Source organism: Crinia signifera, chromosome 6 (genome assembly GCF_055691185.1).
Source record: "Crinia signifera chromosome 6, ASM5569118v1, whole genome shotgun sequence".
NCBI classification, from domain to species: Eukaryota; Metazoa; Chordata; class Amphibia; order Anura; family Myobatrachidae; genus Crinia; species Crinia signifera.
In genome coordinates, this window is record NC_139222.1 from 12,295,094 (window position 1) to 12,318,194 (window position 23,101).

Below are 23,101 nucleotides of genomic sequence, written 5' to 3' on the forward strand. Positions count from 1 at the left end.
CCAAACAAATCATTGGTTTCTGCCTAATTTTAATAGGAGGGTGCATGGTGCCCCCACTCAGCAAACCTCGCACCCAGATTGCGCCGTGCAGCAATCTCCACCAGACCTGCTTCCAGGAGATGCAACCTTTCCCTCAAGGTCTTCAGAAAGATGGAGCTTGCACAGGTGATAGCCAGGACTCTTTCATTGCATGCCAGAATGTCATTACCATACTCTAGATAAGCGTACTTACAGCATGGCATTTTAGACTCTTCTATGTCAGCTTAGTTCTATAATTGCCATTAAATTCTCCCAAAGGTCCTCTAACGGGATGCAGTCAAAATCCGACAGGCAAAATCCCGACAAGGACAAAATCCCGACAAGGACAAAATCCCGACAAGGTCAAAATCCCGACATTTAAAAATCCCGACAAGGACAAAATCCTGACAAGGTCAAAATCCCGACATTTAAAATCCCGACAAGGACAAAATCCCGACAAGGTCAAAATCCCGACATTTAAAAATCCCGACAAGGACAAAATCCCGACAAGGTCAAAATCCCGACATTTAAAATCCCGACAAGATCAAAATACCGACGTATAGGTGAAACAGTCAACATGACTTTCGGTCGGGTTTTTTCACGTGTGCCGACAGGTGGTATTTCATGCCCTACCATCCACTAGGGCGTGGTGGGAGAATATAATAGTGTGCCCGAAGCATTGAGAGCGAAGCGAGGGGCTGCGGTTCAGTTCCAACTGTGTCCATGTCGACTGTGTCGACATTCGGGTCAAAATACAGTGAAAAAACCGTTGTTGACCTCGCGACCTGTCGACCGAAAGTCATGTTGACTTTTCACCTGTACATTCTATATGTCGGGATTTTGTCCTTTTAGGGATTTTCAATGTCGGGATTTTGTCCTTGTCGGTATTTTGATCCAGTCGGGATTTTGACCGTCGGTATTTCATACCGAATCCCCACTATTAGAGAAATCTTCTCCTGGACTTCAGGGCCCCCAGAAAGACTTTCAGAAAGTTTGTTGGCAGGCTACTACAGATGGCGCCGGCCTTATTATTGCTGGCGGAGCGCCAGGACCGTGTCCCTGGCGATCCGCCAGCAATCTGGCGCTCTGGCTGAATGAGACGCTCGTGCGTCTCCCACGCACGAGCGTCTCAATAGCCGGGCGGCGAGGCGGCGCGGCGGGTGCAGTCCTGCCCGTCTCCAGCTTCAGGGAGACGGGCAGGGCTGCGGGGGGCTGCGGGGGGGCGGTGTGGACCGGCGGGGACCCGGGGAAGCCAGCGGGGACCCGGCGAAAAGCACCGTCGGAACGGGACGCGCGTGCACCTCGTGCACGCGCGTCCCCTTCCGACATACAGATGGCGCGGGGCGGGGGATGGCGGGTGGCGAGTCCTCCGCCATCCCCAGCAAAGACAAGCCCGGCGCCATCTGTATTAAGCAGTTCCCCAGTTCCACCGGGGATTGTTATCAGGCCCATCTCCACCATTGGGAACCGGATTTGAGCTTAACAAGTAAGTTAGCCATCAAGTCTCAGGATTTAAGCTTAGCCCTTAACCTGATGGTGTGGCTTGGTGGCAACGATGGTGCTCCAATCCCGATGTGGTGACCACAATAGCACTGTGCTAGTTCCTGGCTGTGGGTAGCTGGCGGATACAAGCACTGTGTTAGTTCCTGGCTGTGGGTAGCTGGCGGATACAGGCACTGTGCTAGTTCCTGGCTGTGGTAGCTGGCGGATACAGACACTGTGCTAGTTCCTGGCTGTGGGTAGCTGGCGGATACAGGCACTGTGCTAGTTCCTGGCTGTGGGTAGCTGGCGGATACAGGCGCTGTGCTAGTTCCTGGCTGTGGGTAGCTGGCGGATACAGGCGCTGTGCTAGTTCCTGGCTGTGGGTAGCTGGCGGATACAGGCGCTGTGCTCGTTCCTGGCTGTGGGTAGCTGGCGGATACAGGCGCTGTGCTAGTTCCTGGCTGTGGGTAGCTGGCGGATACAGGCACTGTGCTAGTTCCTGGCTGTGGGTAGCTGGCGGATACAGGCGCTGTGCTAGTTCCTGGCTGTGGGCAGCTGGCGGATACAGGCGCTAAGCTAGTTCCTGGCTGTGGGTAGCTGGCGGATACAGGCGCTGTGCTAGTTCCTGGCTGTGGGTAGCTGGCGGATACAGGCACTGTGCTAGTTCCTGGCTGTGGGTAGCTGGCGGATACAGGCACTGTGCTAGTTTCTGGCTGTGGGTAGCTGGCGGATTCAGACACTGTGCTAGTTCCTGGCTGTGGGTAGCTGGCAGATACAGACACTGTGCTAGTTCCTGGCTGTGGTAGCTGGCGGATACAGACACTGTGCTAGTTCCTGGCTGTGGGTAGCTGGCGGATACAGGCACTGTGCTAGTTCCTGGCTGTGGGTAGCTGGCGGATAAAGGCACTGTGCTAGTTCCTGGCTGTGGGTAGCTGGCGGATACAGGCGCTGTGCTAGTTCCTGGCTGTGGGTAGCTGGCGGATAAAGGCACTGTGCTAGTTCCTGGCTGTGGGTAGCTGGCGGATACAGGCGCTGTGCTAGTTCCTGGCTGTGGGTAGCTGGCGGATACAGGCGCTGTGCTAGTTCCTGGCTGTGGGTAGCTGGCGGATACAGGCGCTGTGCTAGTTCCTGGCTGTGGTAGCTGGCAGATACAGGCGCTGTGCTAGTTCGTGGCTGTGGGTAGCTGGCGGATACAGGCGCTGTGCTAGTTCCTGGCTGTGGGTAGCTGGCGGATACAGGCGCTGTGCTAGTTCCTGGCTGTGGGTAGCTGACGGATACAGGCACTGTGCTAGTTCCTGGCTGTGGGTAGCTGACGGATACAGGCACTGTGCTAGTTTCTGGCTGTGGGTAGCTGGCGGATACAGGCACTGTGCTAGTTCCTGGCTGTGGGTAGCTGGCAGATATAGGCACTGTGCTAGTTCCTGGCTGTGGTAGCTGGCGGATACAGGCACTGTGCTAGTTCCTGGCTGTGGGTAGCTGGCGGATACAGGCACTGTGCTAGTTCCTGGCTGTGGTAGCTGGCAGATACAGACACTGTGCTAGTTCCTGGCTGTGGGTAGCTGGCGGATACAGGCACTGTGCTAGTTCCTGGCTGTGGGTAGCTGGCGGATACAGGCACTGTGCTAGTTCCTGGCTGTAGTAGCTGGCGGATACAGGCACTGTGCTAGTTCCTGGCTGTGGGTAGCTGGCGGATACAGGCGCTGTGCTAGTTAATGGCTGTGGGTAGCTGGCAGATACAGGCACTGTGCTAGTTCCTGGCTGTGGGTAGCCGGCGGATAAAGGCACTGTGCTAGTTCCTGGCTGTAGGTAGCTGGAAGATAGAGGCACTGTGCTAGTTCCTGGCTGTGGGTAGCCGGCGGATACAGGCACTGTGCTAGTTCCTGGCTGTGGGTAGCTGGCGGATACAGGCACTGTGCTAGTTCCTGGCTGTGGGTAGCCGGCAGATACAGGCACTGTGCTAGTTCCTGGCTGTGGTAGCTGGCGGATACAGGCACTGTGCTAGTTCCTGGCTGTGGGTAGCTGGCGGATACAGGCGCTGTGCTAGTTAATGGCTGTGGGTAGCTGGCAGATACAGGCACTGTGCTAGTTGCTGGCTGTGGGTAGCCGGCGGATACAGGCACTGTGCTAGTTCCTGGCTGTGGGTAGCTGGCGGATAGAGGCACTGTGCTAGTTCCTGGCTGTGGGTAGCCGGCGGATACAGGCACTGTGCTAGTTCCTGGCTGTGGGTAGCTGGCGGATACAGGCGCTGTGCTAGTTCCTGGCTGTGGGTAGCTGGCGGATACAGGCACTGTGCTAGTTCCTGGCTGTGGGTAGCTGGCGGATACAGGCGCTGTGCTAGTTCCTGGCTGTGGGCAGCTGGCGGATACAGGCACTGTGCTAGTTCGTGGCTGTGGGTAGCTGGCGGAAACAGGTGCTGTGCTAGTTCCTGGCTGTGGGTAGCTGGCAGATACAAGCATTGTGTTAGTTCCTGGCTGTGGGTAGCTGGTGGATACAGGCACTGTGCTAGTTCCTGGCTGTGGGTAGCTGGCGGATACAGGCGCTGTGCTAGTTCCTGGCTGTGGGTAGCTGGTGGATACAGGCGCTGTGCTAGTTCCTGGCTTTGGACAGCTGGCGGATACAGGAGCTGTGCTAGTTCCTGGCTGTGGGTAGCTGGTGGATACAGGCACTGCAGTGGCGTAACTATAGCTCCGCAGCCCCCACGGTGGCGGGGGGGCGCAGAGAAATTGGGGGCGCCGCCGGGGGGGCTGCGGGGCTATAGTTACCCGCGGTCTGCGTCTCGCCCGGCTCTCTGTCGGGACTTTCCTGACGTCACGGTCCCGGCCGGCTCCTGCTGCAATGAAAACTGACAATTAGAGAATGGCTGCCCCCATACTGCAGACAGTTTTCTGTCTGTAGTATGGGGGCAGCCACTTTCTAAGAGTCCGTTTTCATTGTAGCAGCAGGAGCCGTCCGGGACCGTGACGTCAGGAAGGTCCCGACAGAGAGCCGGGCGAGAGTCGGACGCAGACCGCAGGTAAGAAGGGGGGGCAGGTTAGGTGGGGGGCGCCGAATAAACGTGCGGCGGGGGGGAGATAAATAGTTAGTTACGCCCCTGAGGCACTGTGCTAGTTCCTGGCTTTGGACAGCTGGCGGATACAGGCGCTGTGCTAGTTCCTGGCTGTGGGTAGCTGGCGGATACAGGCACTGTGCTAGTTCCTGGCTGTGGTAGCTGGCAGATACAGGCACTGTGCTAGTTCCTGGCTGTGGGTAGCTGGCGGATACAGGCACTGTGCTAGTTCCTGGCTGTGGTAGCTGGCGGATACAGGCACTGTGCTAGTTCCTGGCTGTGGGTAGCTGGCGGATACAGGCACTGTGCTAGTTCCTGGCTGTGGTAGCTGGCAGATACAGGCACTGTGCTAGTTCCTGGCTGTGGGTAGCTGGCGGATACAGGCACTGTGCTAGTTCCTGGCTGTGGGTAGCTGGCGGATACAGGCACTGTGCTAGTTCCTGGCTGTGGTAGCTGGCGGATACAGGCACTGTGCTAGTTCCTGGCTGTGGGTAGCTGGCGTATACAGGCACTGTGCTAGTTCCTGGCTGTGGTAGCTGGCAGATACAGGCACTGTGCTAGTTCCTGGCTGTGGGTAGCTGGCGGATACAGGCACTGTGCTAGTTCCTGGCTGTGGGTAGCTGGCGGATACAGGCACTGTGCTAGTTCCTGGCTGTGGTAGCTGGCGGATACAGGCACTGTGCTAGTTCCTGGCTGTGGGTAGCTGGCGGATACAGGCACTGTGCTAGTTCCTGGCTGTGGTAGCTGGCAGATACAGGCACTGTGCTAGTTCCTGGCTGTGGGTAGCTGGCGGATACAGGCACTGTGCTAGTTCCTGGCTGTAGGTAGCTGGCGGATACAGGCACTGTGCTAGTTCCTGGCTGTGGTAGCTGGCGGATACAGGCACTGTGCTAGTTCCTGGCTGTGGTAGCTGCCGGATACAGGCGCTGTGCTAGTTAATGGCTGTGGGTAGCTGGCAGATACAGGCACTGTGCTAGTTCCTGGCTGTGGGTAGCTGGCGGATACAGGCACTGTGCTAGTTCCTGGCTGTGGGTAGCTGGCGGATACAGGCACTGTGCTAGTTCCTGGCTGTGGGTAGCTGGCGGATACAGGCGCTGTGCTTGTTCCTGGCTGTGGGCAGCTGGCGGATACAGGCGCTAAGCTAGTTCCTGGCTGTGGGCAGCTGGCGGATACAGGCGCTGCGCTAGTTCCTGGCTGTGGGTAGCTGGCGGATACAGGTGCTGTGCTAGTTCCTGGCTGTGGGTAGCTGGCAGATACAGGCGCTGTGCTAGGTCCTGGCTGTGTGTAGCTGGCGGATACAGGCGCTGTGCTAGTTCCTGGCTGTGGGTAGCTGGCGGATACAGGCGCTGTGCTAGTTCCTGGCTGTGGGTAGCTGGCGGATACAGGCACTGTGCTAGTTCCTGGCTGTGGGTAGCCGGCGGATACAGGCACTGTGCTAGTTCCTGGCTGTGGTAGCTGGGGGATACAGGCACTGTGCTAGTTCCTGGCTGTGGGTAGCTGGTGGATACAGGCACTGTGCTAGTTCCTGGCTGTGGGTAGCTGGCGGATACAGGCACTGTGCAAGTTCCTGGCTGTGGTAGCTGGCGGATACAGTCACTGTGCTAGTTCCTGGCTGTGGGTAGCTGGCGGATACAGGCGCTGTGCTAGTTAATGGCTGTGGGTAGCTGGCAGATACAGGCACTGTGCTAGTTCCTGGCTGTGGGTAGCTGGCGGATACAGGCACTGTGCTAGTTCCTGGCTGTGGGTAGCTGGCGGATACAGGCACTGTGCTAGTTCCTGGCTTTGGACAGCTGGCGCATACAGGCGCTGTGCTAGTTCCTGGCTGTGGGCAGCTGGCGGATACAGGCACTGTGCTAGTTCGTGGCTGTGGTTAGCTGGCGGAAACAGGTGCTGTGCTAGTTCCTGGCTGTGGGTAGCTGGCAGATACAAGCGTTGTGTTAGTTCCTGGCTGTGGGTAGCTGGTGGATACAGGCACTGTGCTAGTTCCTGGCTGTGGGTAGCTGGCGGATACAGGAGCTGTGCTAGTTCCTGGCTGTGGGTAGCTGGTGGATACAGGCGCTGTGCTAGTTCCTGGCTTTGGACAGCTGGCGGATACAGGCGCTGTGCTAGTTCCTGGCTGTGGGTAGCTGGCAGATACAGGCACTGTGCTAGGTCCTGGCTGTGGGTATCTGGCGGATACAGGCGCTGTGCTAGTTCCTGGCTGTGGGTAGCTGGCGGATACAGGTGCTGTGCTAGGTCCTGGCTGTGGGTAGCTGGCGGATGCAGGTGCTGTGCTAGGTCCTGGCTGTGGGTATCTGGTGGATACAGGTGCTGTGCTAGATCCTGGCTGTGGGTATCTGGTGGATACAGGTGCTGTGCTAGTTCCTGGCTGTGGGTATCTGGTGGATACAGGTGTTGTGCTAGTTCTTGGCTGTGGGTATCTGGTGGTTACAGGTGCTGTGCTAGTTCCTGGCTGTGGGTATCTGGTGGATACAGGTGCTGTGCTAGTTCCTGGCTGTGGGTATCTGGTGGATACAGGTGCTGTGCTAGTTCCTGGCTGTGGGTATCTGGTGGATACAGGTGCTGTGCTAGTTCCTGGCTGTGGGTATCTGGTGGATACAGGTGCTGTGCTAGGTCCTGGCTGTGGGTACCTGGTGGATACAGGTGCTGTGCTAGTTCCTGGCTGTGGGTATCTGGTGGATACAGGTGCTGTGCTAGTTCCTGGCTGTGGGTATCTGGTGGATACAGGTGCTGTGCTAGTTCCTGGCTGTGGGTATCTGGTGGATACAGGCACTGTGCTAGTTCCTGGCTTTGAACAGCTGGCGGATACAGGCGCTGTGCTAGTTCCTGGCTGTGGGTAGCTGGCAGATACAGGCACTGTGCTAGGTCCTGGCTGTGGGTATCTGGCGGATACAGGCGCTGTGCTAGTTCCTGGCTGTGGGTAGCTGGCGGATACAGGTGCTGTGCTAGGTCCTGGCTGTGGGTAGCTGGCGGATGCAGGTGCTGTGCTAGGTCCTGGCTGTGGGTATCTGGTGGATACAGGTGCTGTGCTAGATCCTGGCTGTGGGTATCTGGTGGATACAGGTGCTGTGCTAGTTCCTGGCTGTGGGTATCTGGTGGATACAGGTGTTGTGCTAGTTCTTGGCTGTGGGTATCTGGTGGTTACAGGTGCTGTGCTAGTTCCTGGCTGTGGGTATCTGGTGGATACAGGTGCTGTGCTAGTTCCTGGCTGTGGGTATCTGGTGGATACAGGTGCTGTGCTAGTTCCTGGCTGTGGGTATCTGGCGGATACAGGCGCTGTGCTAGTTCCTGGCTGTGGGTAGCTGGTGAATACAGGTGCTGTGCTAGGTCCTGGCTGTGGGTAGCTGGCGGATGCAGGTGCTGTGCTAGGTCCTGGCTGTGGGTATCTGGCGGATACAGGTGCTGTGCTAGATCCTGGCTGTGGGTATCTGGTGGATACAGGTGCTGTGCTAGTTCCTGGCTGTGGGTATCTGGTGGATACAGGTGCTGTGCTAGATCCTGGCTGTGGGTATCTGGTGGATACAGGCGCTGTGCTAGTTCCTGGCTATGGGTAGCTGGTGGATACAGACGCTGTGCTAGTTCCTGGCTGTGGGTATCTGGTGGATACAGGTGCTGTGCTAGATCCTGGCTGTGGGTATCTGGTGGATACAGGTGTTGTGCTAGTTCTTGGCTGTGGGTATCTGGTGGTTACAGGTGCTGTGCTAGTTCCTGGCTGTGGGTATCTGGTGGATACAGGTGCTGTGCTAGTTCCTGGCTGTGGGTATCTGGTGGATACAGGTGCTGTGCTAGTTCCTGGCTGTGGGTATCTGGCGGATACAGGCGCTGTGCTAGTTCCTGGCTGTGGGTAGCTGGCGAATACAGGTGCTGTGCTAGGTCCTGGCTGTGGGTAGCAGGCGGATGCAGGTGCTGTGCTAGGTCCTGGCTGTGGGTATCTGGCGGATACAGGTGCTGTGCTAGATCCTGGCTGTGGGTATCTGGTGGATACAGGTGCTGTGCTAGTTCCTGGCTGTGGGTATCTGGTGGATACAGGTGCTGTGCTAGATCCTGGCTGTGGGTATCTGGTGGATACAGGCGCTGTGCTAGTTCCTGGCTATGGGTAGCTGGTGGATACAGACGCTGTGCTAGTTCCTGGCTGTGGGTATCTGGTGGATACAGGTGCTGTGCTAGGTCCTGGCTGTGGGTACCTGGTGGATACAGGTGCTGTGCTAGTTCCTGGCTGTGGGTATCTGGTGGATGCAGGTGCTGTGCTAGGTCCTGGCTGTGGGTACCTGGTGGATACAGGTGCTGTGCTAGTTCCTGGCTGTGGGTATCTGGTGGATGCAGGTGCTGTGCTAGGTCCTGGCTGTGGGTACCTGGTGGATAGCTAACACCCTTGAAGGGTTGATACGAAAACTCTGTTGTCACTTTACCTGTCAACATTCAGACTGTATACCCTAAGCAATCCTGTGCCACATCAGCGATATACTTCACATTTGCCATGAGCAGGAAATCTAAAGGAGCCCATACACGGTCCGTTGTGGACCGGCTCCGTTCTGTACTATGCGATGCGCGCTCCCGCGCATCACATAGTACGGTACAAAAAGTATGTGCTGCACACACCTTTTGTACTAGGTACACATCGTATCGGATCGCAGTGCATGCACACTGCACGCACTAGGGATGCGATCCGATACGATGTGTGCTGTTTAAGTCCCAAACGGATCCGTTAAACGGACCGTGTATGAGCAGCTTAAGAGGAGTGATGTATGTCTCAACTCATCCTAACAGGATACAGATAATCTGGGTCCTAGTGACAGCCGTATATTCCTATGTTCCTCCCAGTAAAGTGAGAAAATCTCTCCACATCCCACTCACGGGCTGAGGGGCAGGATGTGGGTCTTGAAAATGCAGTTCGTTAAGAATTAACTTAGAGTTATATGATGGAAGGAGCAGAGTCCCCCAGCAGCACAGAGTAGTGATGTGAGGAGGGGAATGAGGACAGGAGGAAGCCACAGACTGGGAGTTATATGATGGAAGGAGCAGAGTCCCCCAGCAGCACAGAGTAGTGATGTGAGGAGGGGAATGAGGACAGGAGGAAGCCACAGACTGGGAGTTATATGATGGAAGGAGCAGAGTCCCCCAGCAGCACAGAGTAGTGATGTGAGAAGGGGAATGAGAACAGGAGGAAGCCACAGACTGGGAGTTATATGATGGAAGGAGCAGAGTCCCCCAGCAGCACAGAGTAGTGATGTGAGGAGGGGAATAGAGGCAGCAGGAAGCCACAGACTGGGAGTTATATGATGGAAGGAGCAGAGTCCCCCAGCAGCACAGAGTAGTGATGTGAGGAGGGGAATAGAGGCAGCAGGAAGCCACAGACTGCGAGTTATAAGATGGAAGGAGCAGAGTCCCCCAGCAGCACAGAGTAGTGATGTGAGGAGGGGAATGAGGACAGGAGGAAGCCACAGACTGGGAGTTATATGATGGAAGGAGCAGAGTCCCCCAGCAGCACAGAGTAGTGATGTGAGGAGGGGAATGAGGACAGGAGGAAGCCACAGACTGGGAGTTATATGATGGAAGGAGCAGAGTCCCCCAGCAGCACAGAGTAGTGATGTGAGGAGGGGAATGAAGACAGGAGGAAGCCACAGACTGGGAGTTATATGATGGAAGGAGCAGAGTTCCCCAGCAGCACAGAGTAGTGATGTGAGGAGGGGAATAGAGGCAGCAGGATGCCACAGACTGGGAGTTATATGATGGAAGGAGCAGAGTCCCCCAGCAGCACAGAGTAGTGATGTGAGGCGGGGAATAGAGGCAGCAGGAAGCCACAGACTGGGAGTTATATGATGGAAGGAGCAGAGTCCCCCAGCAGCACAGAGTAGTGATGTGAGGAGGGGAATAGAGGCAGCAGGAAGCCACAGACTGGGAGTTATATGATGGAAGGAGCAGAGTCCCCCAGCAGCACAGAGTAGTGATGTGAGGAGGGGAATAGAGGCAGCAGGAAGCCACAGACTGGGAGTTATATGATGGAAGGAGCAGAGTCCCCCAGCAGCACAGAGTAGTGATGTGAGGAGGGGAATGAAGACAGGAGGAAGCCACAGACTGGGAGTTATATGATGAAAGGAGCAGAGTCCCCCAGCAGCACAGAGTAGTGATGTGAGGAGGGGAATGAAGACAGGAGGAAGCCACAGACTGGGAGTTATATGATGGAAGGAGCAGAGTCCCCCAGCAGCACTCAGTAGTGATGTGAGGAAGGGAATGAAGACAGGAGGAAGCCACAGACTGGGAGTTATATGATGGAAGGAGCAGAGTCCCCCAGCAGCACAGAGTAGTGATGTGAGGAGGGGAATAGAGGCAGCAGGAAGCCACAGACTGGGAGTTATATGATGGAAGGAGCAGAGTCCCCCAGCAGCACAGAGTAGTGATGTGAGGAGGGGAATAGAGGCATACAAACATGGGCAGCCGAGGCTTAGAATTTCTAAGCCTCGGCTGCCCATGCATAACTCCCAACATGACCCTCTCCAGGAGGGACACACATTGCTCTATTCCTGGAGTTCCCTCTTAATTTACAATTATCCTCACCTGTGGTGAAACACCTTTGTTATCAATAAACCTGATTAAAACAGGTGATGGAATTCATTAATTAGAAGGATGTCCAGAAACAGGGCATTGTGTCCCTCCTGGAATGGGTCATGTTGGGAGGTATGCCGTGTTTGTATATACTGTAGTCCCACAGAGCCCACGGTGACACTCCCCCCACCCCCTTTCTGTTTGGTCATGTGACACTTTCTGTAACTAGAACGCTGCCGGGAGCAGAGCAATGGAACGCAAGACCAGAAAGTGGGCGTGGTCTCCGCCATGCATCTGGCGCCCTGGGCTCATACAACCTTATGCGGGAGACGGGAAGATGGCGGCCGCCGCGCAGTGAGGACAGATGTTATGGAGAGGCTACTGGAGGCTGTTAGGAGCAGAATGATTCCGGGGGATGGTTTCCGCTCGTTGTGTCTGCCCGGTGATCAGAGGAGAGGAGCGGCTGCAGGTCAGTGCGGGCTACCGGGTCCCTGTGTGTGCTGTGTCCTGTCCTGCAGAGCCCAGGGGTCCTGTAGCCTGGGCTCATAGATACGGGGGAGGCTTGTACCCGGCTGACACGGGCTCTCCCAACAGCTGTCATGGAGTCCTCACAGTCCTGCCCCCTTTGTGTTGACATTGTACACCCCCCACCCTCTCCTCACACATGTCATCTCCCAGTCCCCCAACCTGCTGACAGAGGGTCTCTGGTTTCCCCCCTGCTGCTGACATGAGACCTCGCCTGCCCCTCATACTGAGATGGTGTCCCCCCCCTCTGCTGACATGTATTCCCCCACCCCCCTGCCGACATGTATCCCCCCCCCTCTGCCGACATGTATCCCCCCCCTCTGCCGACATGTATCCCCCCCTCTGCCGACATGTATCCCCCCCTCTGCCGACATGTATCCCTCCCTCTGCCGACATGTATCCCCCCCTCTGCCGACATGTATCCCCCCCTCTGCCGACATGTATCCCCCCCTCTGCCGACATGTATCCCCCCCTCTGCCGACATGTATCCCCCCCTCTGCTGACATGTATCCCCCCTCTGCTGACATGTATCCCCCCCCTCTGCCGACATGTATCCCCCTCTGCCGACATGTATCCCTCCCCCTCCTCTGCCGAAATGTATCCCTCCCCCTCCTCTGCCGAAATGTATCCCTCCCCCTCCTCTGCCGAAATGTATCCCTCCCCCTCCTCTGCCGAAATGTATCCCTCCCCCTCCTCTGCCGACATGTATCCCTCCCCCTCCTCTGCCGACATGTGTCCTTCCCCCTCCTCTGCCGACATGTGTCCCTCCTCTGCCGACATGTGTCCCTCCTCTGCCGACATGTATCCCTCCCCTGCCGACATGTATCCCTCCCCTCCTCTGCCGACATGTGTCCCTCCCCCTCCTCTGCCGACATGTGTCCCTCCCCCTCCTCTGCCGACATGTGTCCCTCCCTCTCCTCTGCCGACATGTGTCCCTCCCCCTCCTCTGCCGACATGTGTCCCTCCTCTGCCGACATGTGTCCCTCCTCTGCCGACATGTGTCCCTCCTCTGCCGACATGTGTCCCTCCTCTGCCGACATGTGTCCCTCCTCTGCCGACATGTGTCCCTCCTCTGCCGACATGTGCCCCTTCCTCTGCCGACATGTGTCCCTCCTCTGCCGACATGTGTCCCTCCTCTGCCGACATGTGTCCCTCCTCTGCCGACATGTGTCCCTCCTCTGCCGACATGTGTCCCTCCTCTGCCGACATGTATCCCTCCTCTGCCGACATGTATCCCTCCCCCTCTGCCGACATGTATCCCTCCCCCTCTGCCGACATGTATCCCTCCCCCTCTGCCGACATGTATCCCTCCCCCTCTGCCGACATGTATCCCTCCCCCTCTGCCGACATGTATCCCTCCCCCTCTGCCGACATGTATCCCTCCCTCTCTCTGCCGACATGTATCCCTCCCTCTCTCTGCCGACATGTATCCCTCCCCTTCCTCTGCCGAAATGTATCCCTCCCCTTCCTCTGCTGACATGTGTCCCTCCCCCTCCTCTGCCGACATGTATCCCCCCTCTGCCGACATGTGTCCCTCCCCCTCCTCTGCCGACATGTGTCCCTCCCCTGCCGACATGTGTCCCTCCCCTGCCGACATGTGTCCCTCCCCTGCCGACATGTGTCCCTCCCCTGCCGACATGTGTCCCTCCCCTGCCGACATGTATCCACCCTCTGCCGACATAGTTATTATTAGAAGAGCATGCATACAAATAAATATGATTATAATGTCAATTAAAAAAATGACAATATGGATTTTAAACACACATGGGGCCTTATTCTGGTTCACTCGCAGAGGCAAGTTCCTTCTCAGATGGACAAAACCATGTGCACTGCAGGGGAGGGGTAGATGTAACATGTGCAGAGAGAGTTAGATTTGGGTATTACTTTAAAGTAAAGACCCATACACACTGGGCGACTTTGAGTTGAAAGTCGCTTAAAACAGCAGGTTCCTGAGCCGCCGCTTGGAGATTACATCATCTCCGCCGCCGGGACCCGTACCACTAAGTTAATCTGCTGGGCTGCCCAAGCCCCTGTCCGGGAGGTGAATGGATGCCGCACACAGGCATCTATTTACCTCCTCCGCTGCTGCTGTTTGCAGAGAATAGCAGACAGCAGCGCAGGCTGTGTGTGCCCCTCCGTCCAACCTGCAGACGCTGGCTTACCCATTTACACCACCCTCTAGGTCCTAGCCGTGTTCTACCCAGGTCAGGACCTGGGTAGAAGTCCTGTGTAAAGGGACAGGCGTGACCCATTTATACTGCCGCTGACCTGGGTCTGACTCGCCGATGACCTGGAATTTTGTGGCGGTAATAGCCTACATCACATATCACCCTGCAATGGTAACTGGTCTCGTACCCTGCCCACCCTAGAGTCCATTTCATGTCCTGCCCGCACCATGTGTATATAACCATATAAGTCCCTCTGCTTGCTGAGTACAATGATGGTTCATGGGAGCGGCAGCCTGTATATTGGTGTGGTTGAAGCGACCAACAGAGTTGTCTCCTAAGCTCTTGGTACCAGTCACCAATGGAGCTGCAGAGCGATCAGGTGTGGATCCGTTATAGGAAATTATTTTGTAATTTGTATTAAATTCATGTATTTTCTATTACTGCAGGTGGGAGACACAAAAGTATCAGATACCTCAAGGGAAACATCAATTAGGGGGGTCCTACTGATTTACTAAGGATGGACAAAAATCAAATTCCTGAGAGGATATTAAACCTCACCCTGGAGATCATCTACCTGCTGACTGGGGAGGTGAGGTCACAGTGACATCACTCTTATCTCTATTACTGACACAGGGACCTGACTGGGGAGGTGAGGGGGTCTGGGAGCGTCACAGTGACATCACTCTTATCTCTATTACTGACACAGGGACCTGACCCGGGGAGGTGACGGGGTCTGGGAGCGTCACAGTGACATCACTCTTATCTCTATTACTGACACAGGGACCTGACTGGGGAGGTGAGGGGGTCTGGGAGTGTCACAGTGACATCACTCTTATCTCTATTACTGACACAGGGACCTGACTGGGGAGGTGAGGGGGTCTGGGAGCGTCACAGTGACATCACTCTTATCTCTATTACTGACACAGGGACCTGACTGGGGAGGTGAGGGGGTCTGGGAGCGTCACAGTGACATCACTCTTATCTCTATTACTGACACAGGGTCCTGACCGGGGAGGTGAGGGGGTCTGAGAGCGTCACAGAGACATCACTCTTATCTCTATTACTGACACAGGGACCTGACCGGGGAGGTGAGGGGGTCTGGGAGCGTCACAGTGACATCACTTATCTCTATTACTGACACAGGGACCTGACCGGGGAAGTGAGGGGGTCTGGGAGCGTCACAGTGACATCACTCTTATCTCTATCACTGACAAAGTGACCTGACCGGGGAGGTGAGGGGGTCTGGGAGCGTCACAGTGACATCACTCTTATCTCTATTACTGACACAGGGACCTGACCGTGGAGGTGAGGGGGTCTGGGAGCATCACAGTGACATCACTCTTATCTCTATTACTGACACAGGGACCTGACTGGGGAGGTGAGGTCACAGTGACATCACTCTTATCTCTATTACTGACACAGGACCTGACTGGGGAGGTGAGGGGGTCTGGGAGTGTCACAGTGACATCACTCTTATCTCTATTACTGACACAGGGGCCTGACTGGGGAGGTGAGGGGGTCTGGGAGCGTCACAGTGACATCACTCTTATCTCTATTACTGACACAGGGACCTGACTGGGGAGGTGAGGGGCTCTGGGAGCGTCACATTGACATCACTCTGTTGTTTCTCTTTTTGCACAGTTTATGTTTACTATTCTATTTCATTCCGTAGGATTATATTGTTGTGAAGAAGTTTGGTGACAGTGTCACACCGAGTAATTGTCCCCGTGTGTCAGGAGGACTAAGCAGGACCCAGAGCCCCATCACAGTGCCTCCGTCTTACTCACATGAGAGGCACAATGAGCAGAAGATCCTGGAACTCACCAACAAGATCATTCAGCTGCTGACCGGAGAGGTGACTGCTGGGAATGGGATGTTATACAGTAACACCGGGGGATGTGACCGGAGAGGTGACTGCTGGGAATGGGACATTATACAGTAACACGGGGGGATGTGACCGGAGAGGTGACTGATGGGAATGGGATGTTATACAGTAACACCTAGGATGTGACCGGAGAGGTGACTGCTAGGAATGGGACGTTATACAGTAACACCAGGGGATGTGACCGGAGAGGTGACTGCTGGGAATGGGGCGTTATACAGTAACACTGGGGGGATGTGACTGGAGAGGTGACTGCTGGGAATGGGGCATTATACAGTGACAGGAGAGGTGACTGCTGGGAATGGGATGTTATACAGTAACACCGGGGGATGTGACCGGAGAGGTGACTGCTGGGAATGGGATGTTATACAGTAACACCGGGGGATGTGACCGGAGAGGTGACCGCTGGGAATGAGACGTTATACAGTAACACCGGGGGATGTGACCGGAGAGGTGGCTGCTGGGAATGGGACGTTATACAGTAACACCGGGGAATGTGAACGGAGAGGTGGCTGCTGTGAATGGGACGTTATACAGTAACACCGGGGTATGTGACAGGAGAGGTGACTGTTGGGAATGGGGCGTTATACAGTAACACCGGGGGATGTGACCGGAGAGGTGACTGCTGGGAATGGGGCGTTATACAGTAACACCGGGGGATGTGACCGGAGAGGTGACTGCTGGGAATGGGACGTTATACAGTAACACCGGGGGATGTGACCGGAGAGGTGACTGCTGGGAATGGGGCATTATACAGTAACACGGGGGGATGTGACCGGAGAGGTGACTGCTGGGAATGGGACGTTATACAGTAACACTGGGGGATGTGACCGGAGAGGTGACTGCTGGGAATGGGACATTATACAGTAACACCGGGGGATGTGACCGGAGAGGTGACTGCTGGGAATGGGACGTTATACAGTAACACCGGGGGATGTGACCGGAGAGGTGGCTGCTGGGAATGGGACGTTATACAGTAACACCGGGGAATGTGACCGGAGAGGTGGCCGCTGGGAATGGGACGTTATACAGTAACACCGGGGGATGTGACTGGAGAGGTGGCCGCTGGGAATGGGACGTTATACAGTAACACCGGGGGATGTGACTGGAGAGGTGACTGCTGGGAATGGGACATTATACAGTAACACCGGGGGATGTGACCGGAGAGGTGACTGCTGGGAATGGGACGTTATACAGTAACACCGGGGGATGTGACCGGAGAGGTTACTGCTGGGAATGGGACATTATACAGTAACACCGGGGGATGTGACCGGAGAGGTGACTGCTGGGAATGGGACATTATACAGTAACATCTGTGGAGGTGTCTGACTGATAACTGAATCATTTTTCATTTCAGGTTCCCAAGGGAAATGAAGACGTCACTCTAAATTTTTCAATGGAGGAATGGGAGCGACTGGGGAGAGACACTGTACATAACCTGGATGACTTGATGATGGAGAATCACCAGTCTCTGAGATCACTGGGTAAGACCCGATTACATGTAATAAGTCTGTGGACAGGACGATATTCACCATCTCCATAGTCTGTGTAATGTAAAAATCTTAATAGTTAACCTTTTGCGTGCCAAGTGAATTTGTCGAAATTGATGTGACAATTGCCCATCAAACATTTATATTCATCATATGATCTGTAACGTTACCTTATATAGGAAATATTCTCTTTTATTACACAACATTTTATTATTTGCGTTTATATAACAAATGTGAGCGGTTGCCCCTTTGTGTTGTAACTATTGTTGTGTTGTGTGTCTCTCGGCAGATTTAAGGCAGTCCCTCAATGCAGAAGCTTGTGACCCGAAAAGTCTCCTCGACCTCACTCAAGGGGGACAGTGTGCCACAATCTGCAAGACCAGAAAGAGAAAGGGTCAACCGGTGAGATACGTGGCGGAGAACTCCGGTTCCGGCGAAGAAGTCGGGGTCTTTGCGGACTCCGACACACGTACGGAGCACACGCAGACGGAAAGCAGCTCCGATTACATCAAGAATGACGACCGCCCCAAGATCTACACCCGCTCCGAGCACACCCAGACAGACTTCCCATCGGTCCAAGTTAAAGGAGAACCGGCAGGAGACGGCGCCAAAGGTCCACAGACAGACTTCACGCGTATCGACTATGACTCGATATTTGTCAGCAATTCCGGCTCCGCCCCTCAAGAGTCCACACGGAAGTTGTACGATTGCACCCTGTGCGGGAAAACCTTCACCAGCAAGTCGGGCATCGTCAAGCATCGGCGGATGCACTCCGGCAGGGTGGTGACGTGTGCCGACTGTGGCAAGGAGTTCACCTGCAACTCGGAATTGGTGGCTCACCAGAGGACGCACACCGGGGAGAAACCGTTTCCCTGCTCTTCCTGCGGGAAGTGTTTTTCCACCAACACCAATCTGGTGGCGCACCAGAGGATCCACACCGGCGAGAAACCGTATTCCTGCACGGAGTGTGGGAAATGTTTTACCAGCAGCTCGGACCTTGTCAAACACCAAATCATCCACACCGGGGAGAAACCGTTCTGCTGTTCAGACTGCGGGAAAGGTTTCACCAGCAAATCAAATCTGGTCAAGCACCAGAGGATCCACACCGGGGAGAAGCCTTTCCTGTGCTCCGAATGCGGCAAGGGTTTCGCCATCAAGTCCAACCTCATCAAACACCAAGTGGTCCACACCGGGGAGAAGCCTTATCCTTGTCCCGAGTGTGGGAAATGTTTTTCCAATCAGTCAAACGTCTCGAAACACCAGAGGATTCACTATGGGGCAAAGAGGTTACTCGTCGACTAAATAAGAACCCCCAAGAACCCGTTTGCACATCGGTGGTTGGTCTTCGGGAGTTGGTTGTCAATCCTTGTGGTTCTTTCTCTGTTTTAAATGAATTTTGTGAAACTACAAAGTCTTATTCCCTCACTGACGTGTCATAATATTGTAGCTTATCCCAGGCCGATATTGTACAATATCAACATTTATTGGGTTTTCATTTAAACACCAGAGATGTGAATCATGTGAAGGCTTTAATTCTTGGGTGGAGACTCGTTGTAAATTATAGGAAATGTCGTTTGTTCTATGATGTCATTGAACACGTTGCGGATATGTCACATGTAAGACCTCCCCCTGATATTTGAATGAAGTCATATCCTGTTGAAGCTTCCTGAAAGGCAACAGAGACCAGGGAAGTGGTACTGTGCCTCCGAACGATGGTTATTACGGGACCAGAGACTGTCCTGCAAAATGAATTTTGTGGATCCCGACCAATGATCTGTTAGCCCCCCCAGTCCGCATCTGTTCAGACATTCGTGGTCGTTGGTGTGAAATCATGTGAGGTTCCACTGCCGCGGTGGTCTGTGGGTGTCTTTGGTTCCTGGGCATTGACGTGTTGCTACTCCGATAGATTGGCATCTCATTCTACGTTCCTGCTGTCCGTGTACTATATCACGCGCCCTAATCTACAATGACACTGGTTATCTTGAGCTTTCTTTGTTGTGGTGCTTCTAGCACATGTCTAGTCTGTATATCAGTGCTGAGATATAGACCACACTGTGTTAGAAGCGTCACAGCAAAGTGCAACACCTTCAGGAACTTCATGGGTTTTGAAAGATGTAGTGTGCTACAATGAACACTAGGTGTCGCTCTTAATACATGTCCATACGTTATTTGGGGTATAAAACAGGATTCTAGTGAATTTGGTGTGTTCCTCCCATGTCTCTCTCTCTCGTATCTGAAACTACTGTCGCAACCCCTCTGATCATTGTACATTTTCAATATTACGGAACATTATACAGAATGCCAACTCAGCTTACGCGTGCAACATTCAGTAATAAATAATGCATGAATCATGATTACATCTAATTTATATGTTACAGTCGGGTACAAATCTGGTATATCACTAGTGATCATTCTAGCACCCGCCATATTAAAAAACCCATGCAGTTCCTCTTCCCTGCCTGGGGTGTCGCTGTCTGCTGTAGTGCTTCTAGCACAGTTTGGATGGTATATCAGCACTGATATGCAAACCAGACCCGTGCTAGAAACACCACAGCAGACAGAGACACCCCAGGCAGGGAAAAGGAACTGCAGGGGTTTTCAAAGATGGCGGGTGCTAGAATGAACACTATATCACGAACTATCTGATTACACGTGGTTAGCTAATTATCGAAATATCTGTACTTTGACAAATGGTTGAGTAAATTCCACTAGTGACATCATAGGTACGTGACAACAGGGGGAGGAGCAAGGTGGGAACATGTGACAACAGGGGTAGGATCAAGGTGGGAATATTGCACCCCATATGCACCATTGTGGCTAACTTCTCTCCCCACGATTTGTGTATGGCACCTTGCTTCACTTCGCTCGCCACCTGGTTACTAAGGGGAATAGATGTTGACGTGGATAGCCACTGATCATGCTCCTCCCCCTTTTATCGCGTTTCACAGGTTTGTGACATCACTGGTCCTTTAGCCCACTAGGATCTGACGGCTACAAAAGAGGCAGTCTGGTGTTTATGTTCCCGCGCTGCCTATGCTGCAATGTTGAATGTAAACAGGAATGGGCGATGCAGTAACCAACGCGTTTCGAGTGCACCCTAACTTTTATGTTTGAGAAGGAGAAAGTGGAACCTGCAAATAAGTATCAAATTAAGTGTGCGGGCCAGGCATGGATACACAGCAATATGCGTACACTTGTCCGATTTTGGTGAAATAAGCCCAAATCGGATGTGTTACACATGTGATCCAGTGCGTGTGGAGACGGCAGACCATAAAATGGGTCATAATAGCACCCATCAAGGTGCTTTTTACCACCCGTAATGTATCGCATCCAATCAGGTCCACCTAGGGAACATTCTGTGCTATGGTAGCGGTGGGCGGCCAGGAGATCTCAAAACTCCCAATCAAATGAGTATGTAGCTGCTGATTGGCTGAGAGAGATATCTAACTTTTATCCAAAAGGGGTAACCATCGATGGTTACCCCCTTTGACGAAGATGGTTTGGGCATCCGATTGCGATGGTTTCCAACCCTGCTTCTGATGGCTGGTGATGTAATACACAAACTCATACGCTGACATAGGAGGTGCAGTCAGCGGCAGCCTTCTCGTCTCCTGTATGTATGAGGGTAACATGGGGTAAATTATTATATATCACACTAATATTATTACATGGGAGTTACCACTATGACATGCGCCATTCTCTATTGTACAGAGATTATTATGCAATATACCAAAGTTACATGGGAAATGTTTTACAGTGTATTGTGTTACACAGAGGTTGGTACATGGGGTAAGTTATTATATATCACACTAAGATTATTACATGGGAGTTACCACTATGACAGGCGCCATTCTCTATTGTACAGAGATTATTATGCAATATACTAAAGTTACATGGGAAATGTTTTACAGTATATTGTGCTACACCGAGGTTGGTACATGGGGTAAGTTATTATATATCACACTAATATTATTATATGGTAGTTACCACTATGACATGTGCCATTCTATATTGTACAGAGATTATTATGCAATATACCAATGTTACATGGGAAATGTTTTACAGTATATTGTGCTGCACAGAGGTTGGTAAGTTATTATACTGTATATCACACTAATATTATTACATGGGAGTTACCACTATGATATGCGCCATTCTATATTGTACAGAGATTATTATGCAATATACCAATGTTACATGGGAAATGTTTTACAGTATATTGTGTTACACAGAGGTTGGTACATGGGGTACGTTATTATATATCACACTAAGATTATTACATGGGAGTTACCACTATGACAGGCGCCATTCTATATTGTACAGAGATTATTATGCAATATACCAAAGTTATATGGGAAATGTTTTACAGTATATTGTGCTACACAGAGGTTGGTACATGGGGTAAGTTGTTATATATCACACTAATTTTATTACATGGGAGTTACCACTATGACATGCGCCATTCTATATTGTACAGAGATTGTTATGCAATATACCAGTTACATGGGAAATGTTTTACAGTATATTGTGCTACACAGAGGTTGGTACATGGGGTAAGTTATTATATATGACACTAATATTATTACATGGGAGTTACTACTATGACATGTGCCATTCTCTATTGTACAGAGATTATTATGCAATATACCAAAGTTACATGGGAAATGTTTTACAGTATATTGTGCTACACAGAGGGTTGGTACATGGGGTAAGTTATTATATATGACAATAAGATTATTACATGGGAGTTACCACTATGACATGCGCCATTCTATATTGTACAGAGATTATTATGCAATACAGGTCGAGTATCCCGTATCCGAATATCCGTTATCCGAATTATTCCGAAATACGGACATTCCAGAAAGTGAAAAAAAAATTTTTTTTTGCTAAAAACTCACTGGAGACATTTGTAACAGCATCACTGGGGACATGATATGTAACTGGCACTATATATGTGCAAGACAATGATTGCTTGGCATTCAAATTCAGTGCTGAGATAGTACACACATTTTGTTTCACGTTTTGAAACCTTGTTTTTTGAACAATTAAAATATATTTGTGTGTATTTTATGTGGTAATAAAATATATTTGTGTGTATATTATGTGTTTATACAGCATAAATGCAAGATACTTCAAAATACATCATTGAAATATTAAAATATTCCGAAATACAGAATAATCCGTTATCCAAAATTCTCCTGGTCCCGAGCATTTTGGATAAGGGATACTCAACCTGTATACCAAAGTTACATGGGAAATGTTTTACAGTATATTGTGCTACACAGAGGTTGGTACATGGGGTAAGTTATTATATATGACAATAAGATTATTACATGGGTGTTGTGGTTGCTTATTACAGTGACTACCGCGCAGGCGATATTAGATTTCATGTAGATTATTACATGGGAGATAAAATATGTTTAGGAGATTATTACATAAGAGTTATTGTTGTATATCACAAATGATTATATTATGTAGCCATTATTAGGGTAGTTATGTATTACACAGAGGTGATTTTGGTACTCTTTACCTAGCACGGCGCCCACGATGTCCATCGCGGTCATCGGGGGTAAAAAATCGCGGCCATCGCATGCACTAAAAAAAGGGTGCGACGCGATGCCCGAGATTTCCCATAGGGATCAATGTTAAAAATGTGTTCAATGCCTCAATGCCCACGATTTTTCCATAGGAAACAATGTTAAATGGGCCACAGAGCCCTAATAGTCCCCCTGAAGTCTTAAATGGCCCCCATAATTGTTAACGCCACCCCACGATCAACGTGAACGCGGTACGCGTCCTCCAACCTTTTCATACCCCCACTATCCACGTCGGCGTGGAGTTGAGAATAGAATAGTGTGGCGAGCGCACGCGGATACCTGTGAAGCCCGCGAAGGGATGCGTTTACCTGTGAAGGTATCCGCGTCCCCTCGCGGGGCTCGCTGCG

The 23,101-nt window shown here is 52.5% G+C and overlaps 1 protein-coding gene across 1 annotated transcript; it reads left to right on the forward strand.

The window, feature by feature from the left end:
• The first annotated feature begins 11,353 nt into the window (after positions 1–11,353).
• On the forward strand, positions 11,354–19,508 carry LOC146009969 (gastrula zinc finger protein XlCGF66.1-like). The gene is made up of 5 exons (XM_083150664.1): positions 11,354–11,558; positions 14,229–14,371; positions 15,455–15,637; positions 17,022–17,148; positions 17,444–19,508. Exons 2-5 carry the CDS (start codon positions 14,300–14,302, stop codon positions 18,454–18,456), a joined length of 1,395 nt encoding a protein of 464 aa, XP_083006790.1. The 5' UTR covers positions 11,354–11,558; positions 14,229–14,299; the 3' UTR covers positions 18,457–19,508.
• The last annotated feature ends 3,593 nt before the right edge of the window (positions 19,509–23,101 follow it).

What these genes read in the sequence shown, in the direction of transcription:
- LOC146009969 (XM_083150664.1), top strand. Translation starts at nt 14,300, where the DNA reads ATGGACAAAAATCAAATTCCTGAGAGGATATTAAACCTCACCCTGGAG. An exon ending in TCTACCTGCTGACTGGGGAG is followed by an intron (nt 14,372 to 15,454) that starts GTGAGGTCACAG and finishes TTCATTCCGTAG; the next exon opens with GATTATATTGTTGTGAAGAA. An exon ending in TTCAGCTGCTGACCGGAGAG is followed by an intron (nt 15,638 to 17,021) that starts GTGACTGCTGGG and finishes TTTTCATTTCAG; the next exon opens with GTTCCCAAGGGAAATGAAGA.